Source organism: Aegilops tauschii, chromosome 3 (genome assembly GCF_002575655.3).
Source record: "Aegilops tauschii subsp. strangulata cultivar AL8/78 chromosome 3, Aet v6.0, whole genome shotgun sequence".
Taxonomy (NCBI): Eukaryota; Viridiplantae; Streptophyta; class Magnoliopsida; order Poales; family Poaceae; genus Aegilops; species Aegilops tauschii.
This window is the reverse complement of record NC_053037.3, coordinates 619,519,804-619,544,006: the sequence shown is the minus strand read 5'-3', so window position 1 is coordinate 619,544,006 and position 24,203 is coordinate 619,519,804. Positions and strand designations below refer to the sequence as shown.

The 24,203-nt window shown below is 46.8% G+C and overlaps 1 protein-coding gene across 1 annotated transcript; it reads left to right on the top strand.

Moving 5' to 3' along the window:
- Window positions 1-4,357: 4,357 nt before the first annotated feature.
- LOC120976138 (secreted RxLR effector protein 161-like) lies at window positions 4,358-5,095 on the top strand. The gene has a single exon (XM_040402965.1). It carries the CDS (start codon window positions 4,358-4,360, stop codon window positions 5,093-5,095), a length of 738 nt encoding a protein of 245 aa, XP_040258899.1.
- Window positions 5,096-24,203: the final 19,108 nt, after the last annotated feature.

Below are 24,203 nucleotides of genomic sequence, written 5' to 3'. Positions count from 1 at the left end.
GTCATCACACTGGATGGTTGATGTTCATCGGTGTGCCTCTCGACTACCGCAACACTCAGTGCTTGGCAGAAGTTGTTGGAACTTTTGGTCAGTTCCACTATTGGAACCAAACTGATCGTCGCCTGGTCCGTTCTCTGGTTAGAGCTTCTTTTCCTGACAATGCATTGGTCCCTCGTTCTATTGTCTTTCGTGAGTTTGCAAACTGGGGAGGTACTGTTGTTTCATGGACTACCGGATGTTTCATTCTTACTGGAGAGTTTTCTGATTGTTGGCTTAAACCCTGTCTCCCTCTGCTTTCTCTGATTTTAGTTGGTTTTTTCTTCAGATAAGTGTCGCTAGACACATTCAGTTTCGACAGTAGCTAGTCGTTTTTCTGTTAGTGTTTTTTCTCGCCAATTGGTTGCGTTTTGTGCGCCTTGGCTCAGTCGTAGTAGGCCCAGCACGAAGCTCGGATCATGGGGATGGACGTGGTCAGTAGTGGAGCACGTTGCTCGGGCACGTTGGTGTACTCTTGATGAATAAGAAGAGGAAAACAGAAAAGCTGCAGGTGTTGAGCGCAGCACAACAAAACTTCAGTGTCTCTGTGTGTTCTTCCTCTCAGAATTCTCTCTCTCTCTCACGATCGAGCTAGAGTTTAGGGAGACAATTGGCATCAGAGCGGTTAGATCCTGTGGCCATGTCGCAGAGTGGCGCGCCGCACCAGTCGCGAACCCCTCCACCCACGAAGCAGCGACAACGCTCGCCTAGCCACGGCAGGAGTAGAGTTCGACGTGGTGGCGGCGAGGTGGTCGTGCAGCAGGTCGTGCGCGAGTCCAGCAGTGGCTCCGGCGCAAATTTGCAGTTCCCGATGCTGACGCGTGGCGGTTACACGCACTGGGCGATGGTCACGGAGGTAAACCTCCAGGTTGCATCGCTCTGGGACGCGATCGAGGACGACACCGTCCCTCGCGCCGACGACAAGAAGACCCTGGCAGCGCTGCTCCGATCGACGCCGGCCGACATGCACTGCATGTTGATCGGGAAGGGATCGGCCAAAGCGGCATGGGAGGCGATCCGGGTCCAGTACCAGGGACCTGATCGTGTGCGCGACGGACGACTGCGGCGTCTCCAAACTGAGTTCGAGACCGTGGCATTCACGGACGGCGAGAAGATCTAGGATTTCGCCATCCGCATCTCCAACCTCGCCGCTGCACTGCGTTCACCGGGGGACGTTGTCAATGAAGAAAAAAAGTGGGAAAATTCCTTTCAATAGTTCCTTCGCGTTTACCACAGATCGCCTTCTCGATGGAAACCCTCCTCGACCCTGCATCGTTGACCTTCGAGGAGGTCACGGGCCATCTGCGCGCGATCGAGGAGCGCATGGATGGTGACCAGAGCAGCGGCTCCGCAGGCGGGCAGCTGCTCCTCACGGAGGAACAGTGGGAGGCACGCAAGCGCCAGCCCCGTGGCGGTGGTTCTGGCGTCAAGAACGACGACCGCGGCAAGAGGAGCGGCCAGCCGCCTCCTACCTCGACTCCGCCTGGCTCGGCTCAAGGCATGGACAAGGACCAGTGCCGTTACTGCCGCAAGAAAGGCCACTGGGCCAAAGACTGCCGCAAGAAGAAGCGCGACGAGGCTGCCAAGGCAGGTGCAGCACCGCCGGCGGCGACCGCAAACCTCGCCGAGGCAGAGGAGGATGGCGGTCCTGGCCTCATGATGGCGTGTGTCGAGGAAGGACGCGAGGGCATAGATCACGCGGCCACCCCTGCATCAACACTGGTGACCGCGTCGTGCAACTCTGCGGTGCACAACGGCGGCCATGTCTTTCTGAACGAAGAGAAGGCCATCATCACGCCCTCCCTCGACGGCGATCAGGGGCGGCAGTCGTGGTTCCTCGACACTGGAGCCACGAATCACATGACAGGCTCCCTGGAGTCCTTCGCAGAGCTGGACAGGTCGGTGTCTAGCACGGTGCGCTTTGCTGACGGATCAATGGTGCAGATCTGCGGCCGTGGGACGATGGTGTTCGCCCACAACGCTTTCACTTAGGTGTACTACATACCTACACTGAAGAATAGCGTGGTCAGTCTAGGACAGCTGGATGAGAGCTTGTACGATGTGCGCATCCGGCGTGGCGTACTCACCATCCGCGATGATCGCGGGCAGCTCCTCGTCAAGGTATCGCGCTCCATCAATCGCCTGTACAAACTCGTCTTCACGTCTGTGCATCCAGTGTGCCTTGCTGCGGGGGCGCTCTCTGACACCTGGCGCTGGCACGCAAGGCTCGGCGACCTGCACTTCAACGGCCTGGAGAAGATGGCCAAGAAAGAGCTGGTGCGCGGGCTCCCGCACATTGCTCACGCCGAGGAGCTGTGCGAGGCCTGTCTCGCAGGGAAACAACATCGCATTCCATTCCCGCAGAAGGCCAAGTACAGGGCGACGGCACCACTAGAGCTTGTGCACGGTGACCTGTGCGGCCCCGTCTCTCCACCAACACCTGGGGGCGGCGTTACGTGCTCGTGCTGATCGACGATCGCAGTCGCTTCATGTGGGTAGAGCTGCTCAAGACGAAGGATGAAGCCGCGCGCGCCATCGTCAAGTTCCAGGCCGCAGCCGAGCTGGAGTGTGGGCACAAGCTTCGCGTGCTCCGCACCGATCGTGGCGGAGAGTTCACCTCGGCCACGTTCTACAAACGCTGCAAGGAGAGCGGTGTGCAGCGGCACCTGACTGCGCCGTACACGCCGCAGCAGAATGGCGTCGTCGAACGGCGTAACCAGATGCTCCTGGGCATGGCGAGGAGCATGCTCAAGGCGAAGCAGGTGCCCAACCTGTTTTGGGGGGAGGCCGTGCTCACCGCTGCCTTCATTCTCAACAGTAGCTTCACGCGCTCCGTCGATGGCATGACACCGTATGAGGCTTGGTACGGGAGGAAGCCTGACGTTAGGTTCCTGTGCATCTTTGGTTGCGTTGGCCATGTCAGGGCAGCTGGATCACATCTGCGCAAGCTGGACGATAGGAGCACGCCGATGGTCTTCATCGGCTATGAGATCGGGTCCAAGGCGTATCGCATGTACGATCCAGTGACGAAGCGCCTGCACGTGTCCAGGGACATGGTATTCGATGAGGAGGCGCGCTGGAACTGGGAGGCGCCGGGGGAGTCACCGGTGAGCAGCTCCTTTACCGTCGAGTACCCTGCGTACGCCGCAAGAACCGGCGTCACCAAGGCCGCTGCAGCAGAAAAAGCAGCGTTGTCACCTACCTCTGCAAGTTCATCTCGTGCCTCGTCTGCTGCAAGCAGCATCGTCCCCGACACGCCCGCGGCCACGTCACCGCCCACGCATGGGGGAGGAGCGGATGTGGTCACGCCAGAGACCACGCCGGTGCCCTTCGTGTCACCACCGGCGGTACAGCCAGATTTGTTCGACAACGCGGACAAAGTCTCTGCACCACATCGATATCGCCTGGTCAAGGAGCTGCTTGGCTCAACCTCTGAAGTACCAGGAGGTGCTGAGAGCCCCCCGCCATCAGAGGACAGTGGTGATGATGAGGAGCTGCACCTAGTGACGGGGGAGGAACCGGCATCCTTCGCCAAAGCCAAGCACGAGGACTGTTGGCGCCGGGCGATGCTCGACGAGCTGCAGTCCATCGACGACAACCACACCTGGGCACTCACCACGCTCCCTGCAGGTCATCAAGCAATCGGCCTCAAATGGGTGTACAAGCTGAAGAAGGATGAGGAAGGGAACATCGTCAAGCACAAAGCCTGCCTCGTTGCTAAAGGCTACGTGCAGCGTGCTAGCGTGGACTTTGAGGAGGTGTTCGCGCCGGTGACCAGAATGGAGTCCGTGCGGCTCATCCTGGCGCTGGCGGCGCACCGGGGCTGGCAAGTGCACCATATGGACGTCAAATCGGCGTTCTTGAACGGCGACCTCAAGGAAGTGGTCTATGTGTCCCATCCACCTGGATTCCTCGCGGAGGGGCGTGAGCAGGCTGTGTACAGGCTGCACAAAGCTCTGTATGGTTTGTGTCAAGCTCCAAGAGCGTGGAACGACAAGCTGGATGCTAGTCTCACATCTCTCGGGTTCACGCGCAGCGTCGCAGAGCACGGCATGTACGCGCGTGGAACCGGCGAGAGCCTGCTCATCGTCGGGGTGTACGTCAACGATCTGGTGATCACCGGTGCAAAGGAACAGGAGGTCCTCGGGTTCAAAGAGGAGATGAAGCATCTCTTCTCCATGAGCGACCTGGGTCTGCTTCGCTACTACCTCGGCTTGGAAGGAAGCAGGAGCGTGGACGCACCACGATCACACAGGCAGCGTACGCCTCCAAGCTGCTCGACAAAACTGGGCTGACAGGGTGCTATCCAACTCGCACTCCTATGGAGCCACGGTGTCCGTTGAGAAAGGAAAGCAAGGAAGCCGCGGTTGATGCAACGCTCTACTGCAGCGTGATCGGCAGCCTGAGGTACCTCGTACACACTCGCTCGGACATTTCGTTCGCCGTGGGTTTCCTGAGCAGGTTCATGGAGGCGCCAGCAGCAGACAACTATGCAGAAGTGAAGCACCTCCTTCGATACATAGCGGGCACGCTGAGCTATGGCTCCGTGTACCGCTACGGCGACGGCGAGTCCCTGACAGGCTTCAGCGACTCCGATCACGCCGGCGACGTGGACACCAGGAAGAGCACTTCTTGCGTGCTGTTCTTTCTTGGTGAAAGCCCCATCAGCTGGCAATCTCAGAAGCAAAAGGTCGTCACAATGTCATCTTGCGAGGCGGAGTACATCGCGGCGGCAATGGCGGCTTGCCAAGGCATTTGGCTTGCGCGTCTCTTCGGCGAGCTGATGAATCAACCAGGGGCGTCGTTCTCTCTGTTCATTGACAACAAGTCTGCGATCTCCCTCTGCAAGAACCCAGTTCTCTATGATCATAGTAAGCACATCGACCTTCGATATCATTTCATTCGTGATTATGTTGAGAAGAGATGGGTGGCCGTGGAGTTCATCGGTACAAGGGAGCAGAAAGCAGACATACTGACGAAGCCGTTGAGCCGTGTTCGCTTCCAGGAGCTGCTTGGCAAGATTGGGATCGTCGACGTCAAGCTCGTTCACCAGGGTTGAGGGGGAGATTGTTGGCTTAAAGCCTGTCTCCCTCTACTTTCTCTGATTTTAGTTGGTTTTTTCTTCAGATAAGTGTCGCTAGACACATTCAGTTTCGACAGTAGCTAGTCGTTTTTCTGTTAGCATTTTTTCTCGCCAATTGGTTGCGTTTTGTGCACCTTGGTTCAGTCGTAGTAGGCCCAGCGCGAAGCTCGGATCATGGGGATGGACGTGGTCAGTAGTGGAGCACGTTGCTTGGGCACGTTGGTGTACTCTTGATGAATAAGAAGAGGAAAATAGAAAAGCTGTAGGTGTTGAGCGCAGCACAAAAAAACTTCAGTGTCTGCATGTTCTTCCTCTCAGAATTCTCTCTCTCTGACGATCGAGCTAGAGTTTAGGGAGACACCGATGCTATGATTCCTGCAGATGAGAATTCGATGCCACTAGATGGCAACCCGCACCCTATGCCTGGAGTGAATCCCCCCCAGCCTTTCTGGGCCATGCCACCATACCCAGCGCTTGGTTGGAATGCAGTGCCACCTGACCACAATCCAGTTAATAATGGGCAGAACGATGGGGGTTGGGGTGCAAATGACAACAATGACGCTGGATGGGGCCCTTGGGATGAGCAGGTCCAGCAGCCGCCTCAGCAACACACAGCCGTACCTGATCAGCAGCCTGAGGAAGTTCAAGAGCAGAATTCGATGGTGCTTAACCCATCCCTGGACTTTGATAATGAGATGGATATGGAGGAAGTTCAGCAGCCAATTGTTGCGTAGCACCCAGGGGCCAATTTGGACCCAATCCAGCTAGGAATTGTCTGAGTGGTTTATAGACCAGTGCTTCCTCCTCACCTCATATGGGAGAGATCCGTTTGCTCCCTGATGCCTGAATTCATCATCCAGACAGTTCCACCTCCGCTTCCTGTGTTTCAACAATGGTCATCTTTGTGCAACACTTCGGTCTGGACTGCACGCTATGGGACCAAATCTAGTTATCACCTGCTGCTTGACAGTCCACCCGTGCCCTGCTCTTCTGTGGTTATTGAGGAAATTGATCCCGAGCATGTTGAGTCTGATGTGCCCAATGCTGACAGTGGAAATCTTCCACCTGTTGATGCGGTCCAGTCACAGCATCAGGATGATGAGTTTCTTTTCAAGTCCACTTTACCTGCACTACTGGGAAAACGTGGTCGTGAGGCCGGGCGGGGCCGCAGATCTTCTGTTGCAGTGGCTCCAGCTCCAGATTTCTCTGTCAGGCGCATGACACGAAGTGCAGCCAAGGCCTCGGGGTTTAAACCTACCTCTGCAATTACCATCAAGCAAACACCATTAAGGCGTCCACGGGCTAAGAAGGCTAAGGTGGTAGTTGATTCTCCAGAACCTGAAGAATCGACAACGGAGATACCTCCACCAACACCAATTTCTGAACTGCAGGCAGTTGGCGCTCACCTGGGTATTTTTGCAGATCAGCTGACCATGGAGAAGCTTACGGCTTCACCAAAGAAAGCTTCCTCCAACCCTGTTCCTGATGATGAGTAAATCTAGACTGCATGATCTGTGCCAGAGGAGTGTTACCTGGCTTAGTTTTTGTTTTTTAGTGGCTTCTGTTTATCCAAGGTCCTTGAACTCTGTGATATTTTGGTTTGGCTGGATGTTACCCTTATACTGCTATGTTAGGCCTAGTGATATGTCTCCAACATATCTATAATTTTTTATTGTTCCATGCTATATTATATTCTGTTTTGGACATTAATGGGCTTTATTATACACTTTTATATTATTTTTGGGACTAACCTATTAACCGGAGGCCTAGCCCAGAATTGCTGTTTTTTTGCAGAGTTTCGCAGAAAAAGAATATCAAACGGAGTCCAAATGAAATGAAACCTTCGGGAACATGATTTTTGGAACGAACGTGATCCCCCAAACTACCAGATACGGAGCCAAAAACCTAATTCCACCGCCGCAACCTTCTGTACCCGTGAGATCCCATCTTGGGGCCTTTTCCGGAGCTCCGCCGGAGGGGGCATCGACCACGGAGGGCTTCTACATCAACACCATAGCCTCTCCGATGATGTGTGAGTAGTTTACCTCAGACCTTCGGGTCCAGAATTATTAGCTAGATGGCTTCTTCTCTCTTTTTGGATCTCAATACAATGTTCTCCCCCTCTCTTGTGGAGATCTATTCGATGTAATCTTCTTTTGCGGTGTGTTTTTTGAGATCGATGAATTGTGGGTTTATGATCGAGTTTATCTATGAACAATATTTGAATCTCCTCTAAATTCTTTTATGTATGATTGGTTATCTTTGCAAGTCTCTTCGAATTATCAGTTTGGTTTGGCCTACTAGATTGATCTTTCTTGCAATGGAAGAAGTGCTTAGCTTTGGGTTCAATCTTGCGGTGTCCTTTCCCAGTGACAGTAGGGGTAGCAAGGCACGTATTGTATTGTTGCCATCGAGGATAACAAGATGGGGTTTATAACATATTGCATGAGTTTATTCCACTACATCATGTCATCTTGCTTAAAGAGTTACTCTGTTCTTATGAACTTAATACTCTAGATGCATGCTGGATAACGGTCGATGTGTGGAGTAATAGTAGTAGATGCAGGCAGGAGTCGGTCTACTTGTCTCGGACGTGATGCCTATATACATGATCATACCTAGATATTCTCATAACTATGCTCAATTCTGTCAATTGCTCAACAGTAATCTGTTCACCCACCGTAATACTTATGCTCTCAAGAGAAGCCTCTAGTGAAACCTATGGCCCCCGGGTCTATTTTCCATCATATTAATCTTCCAACACTTAGCTATGTTTATTACCTTTTATTTTACTTTGCATCTTTATCATAAAAATACAAAAAATATTATCTTATCATATCTATCAGATCTCACTCTCGTAAGTGACCGTGAAGGGATTGACAACCCTTTTATTGCGTTGGTTGCGAGGATTTATTAGTTTGTGTAGGTGGGAGGGACTCGTGCGTGGTCTCCTACTAGATTGATACCTTGGTTCTCAAAAACTGAGGGAAATACTTACGCTACTTTGCTGCATCACCCTTTCCTCTTCAAGGGAAAACCAACACAGTGCTCAAGAGGTAGCAAGAAGGATTTCGTCAAGTCAAGATTTGACTCCCGACAACGAGCCATTTCTGGCACCGTTGCCGGGGAGTCTACGCAAAAGTCAACATACCAAGTACCCATCACAAACCCTTATCTCCCGCATTACATTATTTGCCATTTGCCTCTCGTTTTCCTCTCCCCCACTTCACCCTTGCTGTTTTATTCTCCCTCTCTTTTTCGTTCGCCTCTTTTTTCGCTTGCTTCTTGTTTGCTCGTGTGTTGGATTGCTTGCTTGTCACTATGGCTCGAGACAATACTAAATTGTGTGACTTCACCAATACCAACAATAATGATTTTCTTAGCACTCCGATTGCTCCTCTTACCGATACTGAATCTTGTGAAATCAATGCTGCTTTGTTGAATCTTGTCATGAAAGATCAATTCGCCGCCCTTCCTAGTGAAGATGCCGCTACCCATCTAAATAGCTTCGTTGATTTGTGTGATATGCAAAAGAAGAAAGATGTGGATAATGATATTGGTAAACTGAAGCTATTTCCTTTTTCGCTTAGAGATCGTGCTAAAGCTTGGTTTTCATCTTTGCCTAAAAATAGTATTGATTCTTGGGATAAGTGCAAAGATGCTTTTATCTCTAAGTATTTTCCCCCCGCTAAGATCATCTCTCTTAGAAACGATATTATTAATTTTAAGCTACTTGATCATGAACATGTTGCACAAGCTTGGGAGAGGATGAAATTAATGATACGTAATTGTCCTACACATGGCTTGAATTTATGGATGATCATACAAAATTTCTATGCTGGATTGAATTTTGCTTCTAGAAATCTTTTAGATTCGACCGCGGGAGGCACTTTTATGGAAGTCACTTTAGGAGAAGCTACTAAACTCGTAGATAATATTATGGTTAATTATTCTCAATGGCACACTCAAAGATCTACTAATAAAAAAGTGCATGCGATAGAAGAAATTAATGTTTGGAGTGGAAAGATGGATGAACTTATGAAATTATTTACTACTAAGAGTGTTTCTTCTGATCCTAATGATATGCCTTTGTCTACTTTGATTGAGAATAATAATGAATCTATCGATGTGAATTTTGTCGGTAGGAATAATTTTGGTAACAACGCGTATAGAGGAAACTTTAATCCTAGGCCTTATCCTAGTAATTCCTCTAATAATTATGGTAATTCCTACAACAATTCTTATGGGAACTTTAATAAAATGCCCTCTGAATTTGAGACTAGTGTTAAGGAGTTTATGAATTCGCAAAAGAATTTCAATGCTTTGCTTGAAAAAAATTGCTTAAAGTTGATGAATTGGCTAGGAACATTGATAGAATTTCTCTTGATGTTGATTCTTTAAAACTTAGATCTATTCCACCTAAACATGATATCAATGAGTCTCTCAAAGCCATGAGAATTTCCATTGATGAGTGCAAAGAAAGAACCGCTAGGATGCGTGCTAAGAAAGATTGCTTTATGAAAGCGTGTTCTTCTAATTCCTATGAAAATAAAGATGAAGATCTAAAAGTTATTGATGTGTCCCCAATTAAATCTTTGTTTTGCAATATGAATCTTGATAATGATGGGACTGAATATGATCCACCTTTACCTAGAAGGCGTTCCAAAAATTTGGAGTTTTTAGATCTTGATGCAAAAATTAGTAACAGTGGGATTGAAGAGATCAAAACTTTAGATATTAATTAACCCACTGTTTCGGATTTCAAGGAATTTAATTATGATAATTTCTCTTTGATAGATTGTATTTCCTTGTTGCAATCCGTGCTAAATTCTCCACATGCTTATAGTCAACATAAAGCTTTTACTAAACATATCGTTGATGCTTTGATGCAATCTTATGAAGAAAAACTTGAGTTGGAAGTTTCTATCCCTAGAAAACTTTATGATGAGTGGGAACCTAATATTAAAATTAAAATGAAAGATCAGGAATGCTATGCTATGTGTGATTTGGGTGCTAGTGTTTCCACGATTCCAAAGACTTTGCGTGATTTGCTAGGTTTCCGTGATTTTGATGATTGCTCTTTAAACTTGCACCTTGCGGATTCCACCATTAAGAAACCTATGGGAAGAATTAATGATGTTATTATTATTGCAAATAGGAATTATGTCCCTGTAGATTTTATTGTTCTTGATATAGATTGCAATCCTTCATGTCCTATTATCCTTGGTAGACCTTTCCTTAGAACGATTGGTGCAATTATTGATATGAAGGAAGGGAATATTAGATTCCCATTTCGGTTAAGAAAAGGCATGGAACACTTACCTAGAAAGAAAAATAAAATTACCTTATGAATCTATTATGAGAGCCACTTATGGATTGCCTACCAAAGATGGCAATACCTAGATCTATCCTTGCTTTTATGCCTAGCTAGGGGGGTTAAACGATAGCGCTTGTTGGGAGGCAACCCAATTTTATTTTTATTTTTTTGCTTTTGGCTTCTGTTTAGGAATAAATATTTGATCTAGGCTCTGGTTAGATGTGTTTTTATGTTTTAATTAGTGTTTGTGCCAAGTTTAACCTATAGGATCTTCTTGGATGATAGTTATTTGATCTTGCTGAAAATTGCAGAAACTTTCTGTTCACGAAAATAATTGTAAAAAGTCACCAGAACGTGATAAAATATTGATTCCAATTGCTGCTGATCAATAAACAAATTTTCTAGGTTGTCCTATTTTGGCTGAATTTTTGGAGTTCCAGAAGTTTGCATTAGTTACAGATTACTACAGACTGTTCTGTTTTTGACACATTCTTTTTTTTTGTGTGTGTTGTTTGCTTATTTTGATGAATCTATGGCTAGTAAAATAGTTTATAAACCATAGAGAAGTTGGAATACAGTAGGTTTAACACCAATATAAATAAAGAATGGGTTCATTACAGTACCTTGAAGTGGTGTTTTGTTTTCTTTCGCTAACGGAGCTCACGAGATTTTCTGTTAAGTTTTGTGTTGTGAAGTTTTCAAGTTTTGGGTGAAAGATTCGATGGATTATGGAACAAGGAGTGGCAAGAGCCTAATCTTGGGGATGCCCATGGCACCCCAAGATAATCTAAGGACACCAAAAAGCCAAAGCTTGGGGATGCCCCGGAAGGCATCCCCTCTTTCGTCTACTTCCATCGGTAACTTTACTTGGAGCTATATTTTTATTCACCACATGATATGTGTTTTGCTTGGAGCGTCTTGTATTATTTGAGTCTTTGCTTTTTAGTTTACCACAATCATATTTTCTGTACACACCTTTTGAGAGAGACACACTTGATTCGGAAATTATTAGAGTACTCTATGTGCTTCACTTATATCTTTTGACTATATAGTTTTTGCTCTAGTGCTTCACTTATATCTTTTAGAGCACGGTGGTGATTTTGTTTTATAGAAACTATTGTTCTCTCATGCTTCACTTAGATTATTTTGAGAGTCCTATAAAACAGCATGGTAGTTTGCTTTGACAATGATAGGCATTCAAGATTAGTAAAAAAAAAATCTTATGAGTGTGTTGAATATTATGAGAAGTTTGATACTAGATAATTGTTTTGAGATATGAAGATGGTGATATTAGAGTCATGCTAGTTGAGTAGTTTTGAATTTGATAAATACTTGTGTTAAAGTTTGTGATTCCCGTAGCATGCACGTATGGTGAACCGTTATGTGATGAAGTCGGAGCATGATTTATTTATTGATTGTCTTCCTTATGAGTGGCGGTCGGGGACGAGCGATGGTCTTTTCCTACCAATCTACCCCCCTAGGAGCATGCGCGTAATACTTTGCTTTGATAACTTGTAGATTTTTGCAATAAGTATATGAGTTCTATATGACTAATGTTTAGTCCATGGATTATACGCACTTTTCCTCCTTCCACCATTGCTAGCCTCTCTAATACCGCGCACGTTTCGCCGGTATCATACACCCACCATATACCTGCCTCAAGACAGCCACCATACCTACCTATCATGGCATTTCCATAGCCATTCCGAGATATATTGCCATGCAACTTACCACCATTTCGTTTATTATGACACGCTCCATCATTGTCATATTGCTTCGCATGATCATGTAGTTGACATCGTATTTGTGGCAAAGTCACCATTCATAATTCTTTCATACATGTCACTCTTGATTCATTGCATATCCCGGTACACCGCCGGAGGCATTCACATAGAGTCATATTTTGTTCTAAGTATTGAGTTGTAATTGTTGAGTTGTAAGTAAATGAAAGTGTGATGATCATCATTTTTTAGAGCATTGTCCCAAGTGAGGAAAGGATGATGGAGACTATGATTCCCCCACAAGTCGGGATGAGACTCCGGACGAAAAAAGGCCATAAAAAAGAGAGACGAGAAGGCCCAAATAAAAAAATGAGAGAAAAAGAGAGAAGGGACAATGTTACTATCCTTTTACCACACTTGTGCTTCAAAGTAGCACCATGATCTTCATGATAGAGAGTCTTCTATGATATCACTTTCATATACTAGTGGGAATTTTTTTTCATCATAGAACTTGGCTTGTATATTCCAATGATGGGCTTCCTCAAAATGCCCTAGGTCTTCGTGAGCAAGCGAGTTGGATGCACACCCACTTAGTTCCTTTTGTTGAGCTTTCATATACTTATAGCTCTAAGTGCATCCGTTGCATGGCAATCCCTACTCACTCACATTGATATATATTAATGGGCATCTCCATAGCCCGTTGATACGCCTAGTTAATGTGAGACTATCTTCTCCCTTTTTTGTCTTCTCCACAACCACCATTCTATTCCACATATAGTGTTATGTCCATGGCTCACGCTCATGTATTGCGTGAAGATTGAAAAAGTTTGAGCACACTAAAAGTATGAAACAATTGCTTGGCTTGTCATCGGGGTTGTGCATTATTTAAATATTTTGTGTGCTGAAGATAGAGCATAGCCAGACTATATGATTTGTAGGGATAACTTTCTTTGGCCATGTTATTTTGAGAAGACATAATTGCTTAGTTAGTATGCTTGAAGTATTATTATTCTTATGTCAATATTAAACTTTTGTCTTGAATCTTTCGGATCTGAATATTCATACCACAATTAAGAGAATTACATTGAAATTATGCCAACTAGCATTCCACATCAAAAATTCTGTTTTTATCATTTACCTACTCGAGGACGAGCAGGAATTAAGCTTGGGAATGCTTGATACGTCTCCAACGTATCTATAATTTTTGATTGTTCCATGCTATATTATATTCTGTTTTGGACTTTAATGGGCTTTATTATACACTTTTATATTATTTTTGGGACTAACCTATTAACCGGAGGCCCAGCCCAGAATTGTTGTTTTTTGCCTATTTCAGAGTTTTGCAGAAAAAGAATATCAAACGGAGTCCAACCGGAATGAAACCTTCGGGAACGTGATTTTTGGAACGAACGTGATCCAGAGGACTTGGACCCTACGTCAAGACATCAACCAGGAGGGCACGAGGTAGGGGGGCACGCCTACCCCCCTGGGCGCGCCCTCCATCCTTGTGGGCCCCATGTTGCTCCACCGACATACTTCTTCCTCCTATATATACCTACGTACCCCCAAACTACCAGATACGGAGCCAAAAACCTAATTCCACCGCCGCAACCTTCTGTACCCATGAGATCCCATCTTGGGGCCTTTTCCGGAGCTCCGCCGGAGGGGGCATCGATCACGGAGGGCTTCTACATCAACACCATAGCCTCTCCGATGATGTGTGAGTAGTTTACCTCAGACCTTCGGGTCCATAGTTATTAGCTAGATGGCATCTTCTCTCTTTTTGGATCTGAATACAATGTTCTCCCCCTTTCTTGGGAAGATCCATTCGATGTAATCTTCTTTTGCGTTGTGTCGTGGTTTTGTCACGGCAGATGTCCTAGAGAAAAGGACTTAGTCGTGGAGCCATCGCTACGGGTTAGCTTAAAGGGGTTAAAGCGGACAAAGGACGCAAGAGAGTTTTATACTAGTTTGGCCCCTTACGATGAAGGTAAAAGCCTACGTCTAGTTGTGATGGAATTGATGGGGTTTCGATGACCAGGGAGCGAATACGCTTTGCCTGAGTCTCGAGTTGTTGTCTGTTGTCCTTGAACCGCCGCCGGGTCGTCCCTTATATACATGGGTTGACGCCCGTCTGTTTACAGACTCCGAGGCCGGCTCATAATCGTGTCCGGCTCGGTCTCTGCTACTTCTATCTTACAACACAAGTTTACATATCAATGCCGGTTTGTGTCTACAGGCCTTAAACCGGCTTTGGGCCCTGGGCCTTCATGAAGCGTCACCGTCTGTCTTCATAGGTTTCAGATACAGATGAACTACTTATGGGGTTAACCCGGCCACTCCTGGCCGGTTTACGCCCAGTGGTAATATCCCCAACATTAGGCCCCAGATTGATTTGAACTGGTTCATGTCAATCCTCAATACTTAAGAAATTTGCTTCTTCAACATCTTCACATAATCTTGTAAACCGTCGTGACATCATCTTCTAGGATCATGGTAAACCGCCGTCACGTCACCTGCTATTTAAAACTGTGTATAATCCACCTTCATTAATGAGCCTCCGACAATCGAGGCGACAGCTCCGCCTCATATCCAAAAATTCGGCTCCTCGATTTTCGCGCCTGTCGGTTATCCCCCTTATAAATAGGGCCAGGGGGTCTTTCCATTTTCCCCCTCGTGCCTCTTCGCGTCATCGTCATCCTCGCGATGCCCGAACCTTCGACCTCAGCGGCCATCGTCAACCTTCTACTGCTGCACCAACCTTGGCCGCTGCATCGACCTGAACATACCAGAGCTCCTCTGCGCGCCGCCGCTGCTCGACAGCCTCCGTAAGTCTCCCTTTCTCTTACCATAGATCTGCACTTAGGGTTTCTGTCGTTCATCAGTGTTCTTCGCCGCCCTTCTTTATCCTTACTTATATCCATGGATTAGATCCAAAAAACACATAGATCTCGCGCGGTAGTAGTTTTAGCACCTGTTTGATATCCAACTCATCTCGTTTTAGTAGAAAATCCCATCTGAACCTTCATCAACTGCTTCGGTACCAATATTTAGGTCTGAATATATTTTCATTTTCTGACATGCGGTAGATCCAAAATTACAATGCCAACTTGTGAAACCTATTTTCCCTTCACTTATACATCTTTAATACCAGATTGGGCGGTTTAACTTCACATACAAAATGATGACCCAGTAGATACCATTAGTCCCCTGTTGAACCGCCAATGCTTTCATCATTGTACTGTTTCCATTGTCAGACTCCGGTTTACGAATAACCAATTCCGGTTTATCAATATGCTTGTATCCTTATATTGCTGTATAGTTGTCCACTGTAAATCTTAAACCGGCAATAATCATGTTTCAGATTTCCATTGCCATGGCCAAGCAAGTGTATGAATGCAATTGGGCTCCTTCTCGAGTAACCAAGGAACAATTAAACAATCTTGTTAAAACGGGCGCTTTAGCCAAGAAAGATGTCATCCACTGGAGGGTCCCTGGCCCGGAAAGTCCTCCTACACCCAAGGATGGATAGGTAGTCGTGTTTGCTGATCATCTCGGACGAGGTTTTAGCCCTCCCGGTTCAAAAAAATTCCGGGATGTGCTGGCCAATTTTCAGCTGCGCCCTCAAGACATCGGTCCCAATTCTGTGACCAACATCTGCCACTTCCAAGTCTTTTGTGAGGTTTATCTGCAAGAGGAACCTTCAGTTGAACTATTTAGGGATTTCTTTCACTTAAACCGTCGCACAGAGTTCTCAGATGGACCCAATACGGAGCTGGGCGGAATGGCGGTTCAGAAAAGGAACGAAGTCACCTTCCCTCACCCCAAACTCCACAGTTACCCCAAAGAGTGGAACCAGACTTGGTTTTACTGCATTGATACATCTCCATCTGATGAAAATCCTTTGCCGGGTTACCGCCCTGAACGTCTTAGCAACACACATCCTTTTCCTCATAGGTTGACAACAAGAGAAAGGGCCAACTATGCTCCCCAATTATCAAAGCTTAGAGCCTTCATCGCGAACGGTTTAACAGGAGTTGATCTTGCTCGTTGCTGGATAAGCTGGAGTATTATGCCCTTAAGCCGGCGCCCCGGTTTGATGTGTGAGTACATGGGGAGTTTGAAGGATGCTCAGCGGCACATTGACATTCAACTTACAGATGCAGAAGTCACTGAAGCTGTAAAGAAGATACTGAACAAACCGGAGGCTGTCTGTGTCCAAACCGGACTACTCCCTTTCTGCACCTTCAACAAACCACCAGCTGTAAGAATCATATAATCTTTTTATCTGAAGTTGCTTCTGTCCAAATATTCTCTGAAAGTGTGATTATTTTCTGACAGGGTGACGATCCGTTCTGGAACAAGAAACCATCCCAAGATAAACCGGCGAAGCCGCAAGATAAACCGGTCAAGCCAGTTCGTCCAAAGACCAAGGTTGTTAAAAAACCTGCCAAGAGAAGGACCACTGCATCCTCCGATCTACCAGCTGATGACGATGTGCGTAATCCGGAACCAGAGGTAGAACTTGACTCTCTTGGTTCATTTTTCGTACATCTCATTGACAATGATTATTATCAGGACGACGCTGAAGGCAGTCATGCTGAGGACGTAGAGGTAACCATTCTTTCCCCCGATTCAGATCCTCTGCCAACATCAAAAATCCGTCAAGCAAATCGGAATGTCAAATTTTCTTACCCTCTTGCTTACTTGGACCCAAACTTTCTTTTGAAGACGCAGCAGCACGAGGCTCGCCGTACAACCCGGCACAGCGGCCAGGTAGTTACCTCCGCCGGTTTACCGAACAGTCCGGTTCGGAAACGCTGATCAGAGGTCTCTTATCCCATTGATACTTCATGCCCAAAAGCAGGTTGTTTTCGCCAGCCTCTTAACCCATCTGATTCAAATTATCAGGGTACTTCTCACTCATCCTCTGGCGAGTCATCGGCCACACAGCTTCCACCCCTCAAAACAGTTCCTGGGTGAGCTATGCACGTGTCTTTATTCTTGATGTGTTATCTTTACATACTGTACTGATCCTTATGTCTATCTTTTCTCAGCGCCAAGCCAAGACCCAGCTAGAAAGCTCGGTTAAGCAAACCGGATGATGATAATGTAGCTGCTGAACCAGAAACAACTTCAGATCCGGAAGAAACCGACGCTGACGCCTCAAGACCATGACTTCCTTGCTGAACAAGTGCAAGTTGACACTACAAGCCATGCAGACCGTCCAACCAGCCCTTTCCGAACCGATGACAAACCAACCAGTCTGGTTAAGGGTACTGACAATCCGCCAACTCCAGCGAAGGCTGCTGATGACCAAGATGATGACATTATGATTACTGGCACTGGCCACACCACTCCTGGCAACCCTGTCGCTTTGTCAAAGCATACTACCAAGGACGAGCTTTCTGCTATCGGCAAAGGCAAATGGAATGCCGATTTATCAAGCTACGCCCATCTCAATGCTCAAGACATTCACTCTGGCTTCTTGAACCGTCTGTATACCAGCCGTGAGTATGAAGTTAGTTTGGTAAACTTGATGAAGGAGCGATATGAGGAAACTACTATTTTTCTCTTTTGTCCAATTGCAGTTTATCAACTCCTAGTAGCTCCCAAGTGACGGTTTATGATACCAATCTAAACCGGGACTTTTACCATAACTTAACTTTGCATATTTAGCTTCCAGGGACCGGATTACCTTTTTGAGATGAACCGGTTCCTTAAAATTTGCCATACTGCTCTTTCACCGGTATAGCCCCCAAGGACTGGTTTAACTTTATAAAGATGAACCGGGACTGTAGAAGAATTCTCATACCAACAGTTTTTGAACAAACACACATTAGCCCCCAAGTGCCAAGATTAATACTTGTATTGTGCTTGGGACTTGTAGAAATTTCTGATAAGGAGCAAATATGCATTAGCCCCCAAGTATCAAGGGGATAACTTGTTATGTGCTTGGTACTTCAAATATGTAGTGTCAATCTCATTGCGTATCTGTCTCTTTATAGGCTGAACTGAGCAAGAAGGAAAGCCAAACCGCTGATCTGCAAGAGAACATCAAGTCCCAACAGGCCGAAACTTCAAAAGCAAAAGATGAGCTGACGAGCGCTTTAGCCGCTATGGAAGAGCTAAAGGAGAGCTTTGCCAAGGAGCGGGCGGATTGGAACACACAGAAATCCGCTTTGCGGAAAAGAGCTGAAGATGCAGAAGCAGCTCTCAAACCGGTGGTAGACGAGCTGACTGGTGTAAAGCGGCAAGTACATGCAATGACCGCTGCTGTGTTTGGTAAGCATCTTTTCCTTAATACTTTCAACATATCTTCCCATGCGTTGCCGGTTTACTGATGTTTGCAATGATGCAGGAACTCGCATTAGTCATCTGGGCTCTGATGTTCAGAAGAAGCCGAAGGCTGCCTACACGCTGATAGAACAACTGTATACCAGCGCTCAACGAATTATCTACACCGCTTCTCACAATAAGCCGCCCCCGACGTTAATCAAGGATACCTTAGACAGGCTATCTATGCTGCCTGCCCGGGTAGAAGTGCTAAAGAGGTCTGCTGCAAGGGCTGGCGCTCTGACCGCTCTAACCCGAGCAAAGGTGTGGCTGCCTGATCTTGATCCGGTGGACGTGGCTAAAGGCTTCCCAAGCTTAACAGAAGACGGATCAGAATTTGGCCAGGAGGATCTCCGCGCCATAAACCGGGAAGTACGTCCACTGGCTTGTCAATTGGCTGAAGAAGTTGATCTTTCCCACTATCAGGCAAGTTATGATGATAAGAACAGACGGGTTGCGGCGCCAGTTCCAAAAGCGCAAAATCTGATCCCTCCAATCCGTAAGCACACTTATGCCCCTGATATTGAACCGTCAACCCTTATAAGCGACGAAGCTGTGTTCCATGCTTTAACTGGGATCGACTGGACAACTGTTGACTTCCAGCCGCCGGGTAGAGACGAAGAAGATGAACCGGTGCAAGATGATCCGGAGTCGTTAGGTCAAGCTGATAAGCAATCATAATCCTGGGGCCGGTTTAGTCTTCCACTTGCTGCAATGCTTATTGAGAAACAATTATCCCTTTGGGCACTGAAACGCCTTGTAATAGGCTAGTTAAAACACTTGGTCTGTTATGCCTTCGTGCATATTTATCTGCGACTGATGCATGTTAATCCGCCATGCTTAAGATATGATGTTCATAATCCATAGCTATTTATTCAAGTTGTTCCTGCAGATAAGAAGTTAAAAGCGCCCTGGCGGATTACCACCGGGCGGGTGATGATACCCAAATATATATATGACTAAGGTTTATAACCAAGGTTGTAAAAGATAACCAAATATGGAAATACATGATACATGTTACCTTTAGGCATAGTGTTGGCTGACCAACCTTGTAATGAGGGTAATAATCCTAATCCGGAGTAAAAGTAACTCCTGTTATATGATGCCGGTTTACAATAAAACCGTTCCGGGTTGTGATAAACACCAGTTTACTCCATACTGGTGACTATGAGTCAAAACCAGACCGGGCTGATAGTCTCCGGATTATAACTTGATCATGTACTGACAACTTGTAGTTGACAGTCTAACCGGGTTGATAAACACCGGTTTGAAAACGTCACAAATTTTATGAAAACAAAGAAAACTCAGCAAAAGGCAAATAAAAACCGTTGTAGTCGAGGCTTTTCACGGGCTGCCAGGCCCCAAATTTGATCAAGAGGTGTAGCTATGGTTCGGGTTCGACCAAGCCCCCAAGTGATGCTGTGGCATTACGCCGATCAAGAGGTGTAACTATGGTTCGGGTTCGACCAAGCCCCAAAGTGATGTTGTGGCATTGCGCCGATCAAGAGGTGTAGCTATGGTTCGGATACGACCAAGCCCCCAAGTGACGCTGTGGCATTACGCTGATCAAGAGGTGTAGCTATGGTTCGGGTTCGACCAAGCCCCCAAGTGATCCAATATCAAGCTTTGAGAAGCTAAATCAAGGGTAAACCGGACGCCGCTTTGTAAGCTCCATGTAACCACACATGATGTAAGAAAACAACAGATACCCCGCTTTAACTGAGGTTCCGGTTTATTATATTGATCATAATATATACAATGTCATAATATGTACATAAGCAGAGCCTGTAGCTCAAGTATAGTAGGGCCGAAGATGAGCAATATTCCACGGCCGGTTGGACTCCTCCTCCGATTTACGTGAGTCTTTGCGCTCTCGAACATCGATTAGGTAGTATGACCCGTTGTGCAGATTCTTGCTGACCACAAAAGGTCCTTCCCAAGGGGGGGATAGCTTGTGCATATCCGTCTGATCCTAGATGAGTCGAAGCACCAAATCTCCTTCTTGAAAGGTTCCGGTTCTAACCCGGCGGCTATGATAACGACACAGATCTTGCTGATAAATCGCCGAACGGGCTGCCGCCATGTCACGCTCCTCATCTAATAGGTCAAGAGCTTCCTGCCATGCCTTCTCGTTGTCAGCTTCAACGTATGCCACTACACAAGGTGAGTCATGACGGATGTCACTAGGAAGAACCGCTTCCGCTCCATAAACCATGAAGAACGGTGTATATCCTGTCGATCTGTTGGGTGTGGTATTGATGCTCCATAACACTGAAGGTAGCTCCTCAACCCAACAACCCGGCGTCCGTTGCAAAGGAACCATAAGTCGGGGTTTGATGCCTCTCAAGATCTCTTGATTGGCCCTCTCCGCTTGACCATTGGACTGGGGGTGAGCCACTGATGACACGTCAAGCCGGATGTGCTCACGTTGACAGAACTCCTTCATGGCACCCTTTCGCAGATTGGTACCGTTGTCTGTTATAATGCTGTGTGGAAAGCCAAACCGGAAGATCAACTTTTTGATGAATTGAACCGCCGTGGCTGCGTCACACTTACTAACTGGCTCTGCCTCCACCCACTTTGTGAACTTATCAACCGCCACCAAAAGGTGGGTCTTCTTGTCCTTGGACCTCTTGAAAGGCCCAACCATATCCAGCCCCCAAGTTGCAAACGACCAGGTGATTGGAATCATCCTCAATTCTGGAGCCGGTACATGAGTGCGCCTTGAGAATTTCTGACAGCCATCACATCTTTTGACCAAGTCCTCGGCATCAGCATGAGCTGTCAACCAATAGAAACCGTGACGAAACGCCTTGGCCACCAAAGATTTTGAACCGGCATGGTGACCACAATCTCCTTCATGGATCTCACGCAAAATTTCACGGCCTTCCTCAGGAGACACACAGCATTGAAACGCCCCTGTTACACTGCAATGATGTAACTCTCCATTGATAATAGTCATGGACTTGGACCGCCGGGTTATCTGCCTGGCCAAAGTTTCATCCTCTGGTAACTCGCCCTGGTTTATATACGCCAGATATGGAACCGTCCAATCCGGGATAACATGAAGAGCCGCCACCAACTGGGCCTCCGAATCAGGAAAAGCCAAATCCTCTTCACCGGGGAGCTTGACGGACGGATTATGCAAAACATCCAGGAAGAAATTAGGTGCAACCGGTTTACGTTGGGAACCTAGGCGGCTTAAAGCGTCCGCCGCTTCATTCTTCCGCCGGTCCACGTGATCCACCTGATAACCTTTAAAGTGACCTGCAACAATATCCACCTCACGATGATATGCTGCCATTAGTGGGTCCTTGGAATCCCAAGTGCCGGACACTTGTTGAGCCACCACATCCGAGTCACCGAAGCACTTAACTCGGCTTAGGTTCATCTCCTTAGCCATCCGAAGACCATGGAGTAAAGCCTCATATTCAGCTGCATTGTTAGTGCAATGGTACATTAAATGGAGAACATAACAAAACTTATCACCTCGTGGGGAAGTTAATACGACTCCAGCCCCCGAGCCCTCCAATTGCCTGGACCCATCAAAATGAATAGTCCAATAAGTGTGATCTGGCTTCTCCTCTAGCGCTTGTAATTCTGTCCAATCATTGATGAAATCCACAAGTGCCTGAGATTTGATCGCCGTTCGGGGTATGTATTTCAACCCGTGAGGCCCGAGCTCGATAGCCCACTTAGCAATCCGACCAGTTGCTTCCTTGTTCTGGATTATATCCCCCAAAGGAGCAGAGCTGACCACCGTGATGGGATGATGTTGGAAATACTGCTTATGCTTCCGGCTTGCCATGAAAACCCCATACGCCAATATTTGCCAATGCGGGTACCTCTGCTTGGACTCAATAAGTACCTCACTGATATAGTAAACCGGCCGCTGAACCGGATATTCCTTTCCTGCCTCCTTGTGCTCCACCACAATAGCCACACTAACAGCGTGAGCATTAGCTGCCACATATAGCAACAATGGTTCTTTGTCCACTGGAGCAGCGAGAATTGGCGGGTTAGCCAGCTGCCGCTTTAAGTCCTCAAATGCTTCATTAGCAGTGTCACTCCAGACGAAGTTATCCGTTTTCTTCAGCATCTGATATAAAGGGATGGCCTTCTCGCCAAGGTGACTGACAAACCGGCTCAATGCGGCAATCCGGCCTGCCATGCGTTGAACATCATTGATACACTTCGGTTTAGCCAAGGAGGTGATGGCTTTGATTTTTTCCGGATTAGCTTCAATGCCCCTGTTAGACACCAAAAAGCCCAAGAGCTTGCGTGCAGGTACACCAAAGACACACTTGGCCGGATTAAGCATCATTTTATAAACCCGCAGGTTATGAATGGTTTCCTTCAAGTCATCAATCAATGTCTCCTTCTTCCTTGATTTTACCACAATACCATCCACATAGGCGTGAACATTGCGGTCGATCTGTTTGTGCAAACAATTCTGCACACACCTTTGGTAAGTCGCCTGGGCACTCTAGAGGGAGTTATGAAGGTTGTCTTCTCCTGGTCCTTAACTGCCATTTTGATCTGATGATAACCAGAATATGCATCCAAAAAACTTAAACGCTCACAACCCGCCGTAGCATCAATAATTTGATCAATACGGGGAAGGGCAAAAGGATCTGCTGGACAAGCTTTGTTGAGATCTGCGTAGTCCACACACATACGCCAAGTGCCATTCTTCTTGAGGACCATCACCGGATTAGCCAACCACTCAGGATGGAATACTTCAACAATAAAGCCAGCCGCCAAGAGCCTGTCTACTTCTTCTCCAATAGCTTTGCGTCTTTCTTCATTGAACCGGCGGAGAAACTGCTTGACCGGTTTATACTTGGGATCAACATTGAGAGTGTGCTCAGCGAGTTCTCTCGGTACACCTGGCATTTCAGAAGGCTTTCGTGCAAAGATGTCCCGATTCTCACGGATGAACTCGATGAGCGCGCTTTCCTATTTCGGATCCAAGTTAGCGCTGATGCTGAACTCCTTGGATGAATCGCCAGGCACGAAGTCAACAAGCTTAGTTTCATCAGCCGATTTAAACTTCAGGGCCAGATCATACTCTGTAGTTGGTTTCTTCAATGAAGTCATATCTGCCAGATCAACATTGTCCTTGTAAAACTTCAACTCTTCTGTTGCACAAACCGACTCAGCATAAGCCGCATCACCTTCTTCACACTCCAGAGCAATCTTGCGGCTCCCATGCACGGTTATAGTTCCCTTGTGACCCAGCATCTTGAGCTGCAGATAGACATAACAAGGCCGTGCCATAAACTTAGCATAAGCTGGCCGTCCAAATAGGGCATGATAAGGGCTTCTGATTTTCACTACTTCAAAGGTCAAGGTCTCTGATCTTGAATCATGCTCATCTCCAAAAGCCACCTCCAGAGCTATCTTACCAACAGGATATGCCGACTTACCAGGCACCACACCATGGAACACCGTATTGGACGGTTTAAGATTTTTATCTATTAACCCCATGCGACAAAAAGTTTCATAATAAAGGATATTGATACTGTTGGAAATATGCCCTAGAGGCAATAATAAATTGGTTATTATTATATTTCCTTGTTCATGATAATCGTTTATTATCCATGCTAGAATTGTATTGATAGGAAACTCAGATACATGTGTGGATACATAGACAACACCATGTCCCTAGCAAGCCTCTTGTTGACTAGCTCGTTGATCAATAGATGGT

What these genes read in the sequence shown, in the direction of transcription:
- LOC120976138 (XM_040402965.1), top strand. Translation starts at nt 4,358, where the DNA reads ATGGAGCCACGGTGTCCGTTGAGAAAGGAAAGCAAGGAAGCCGCGGTT.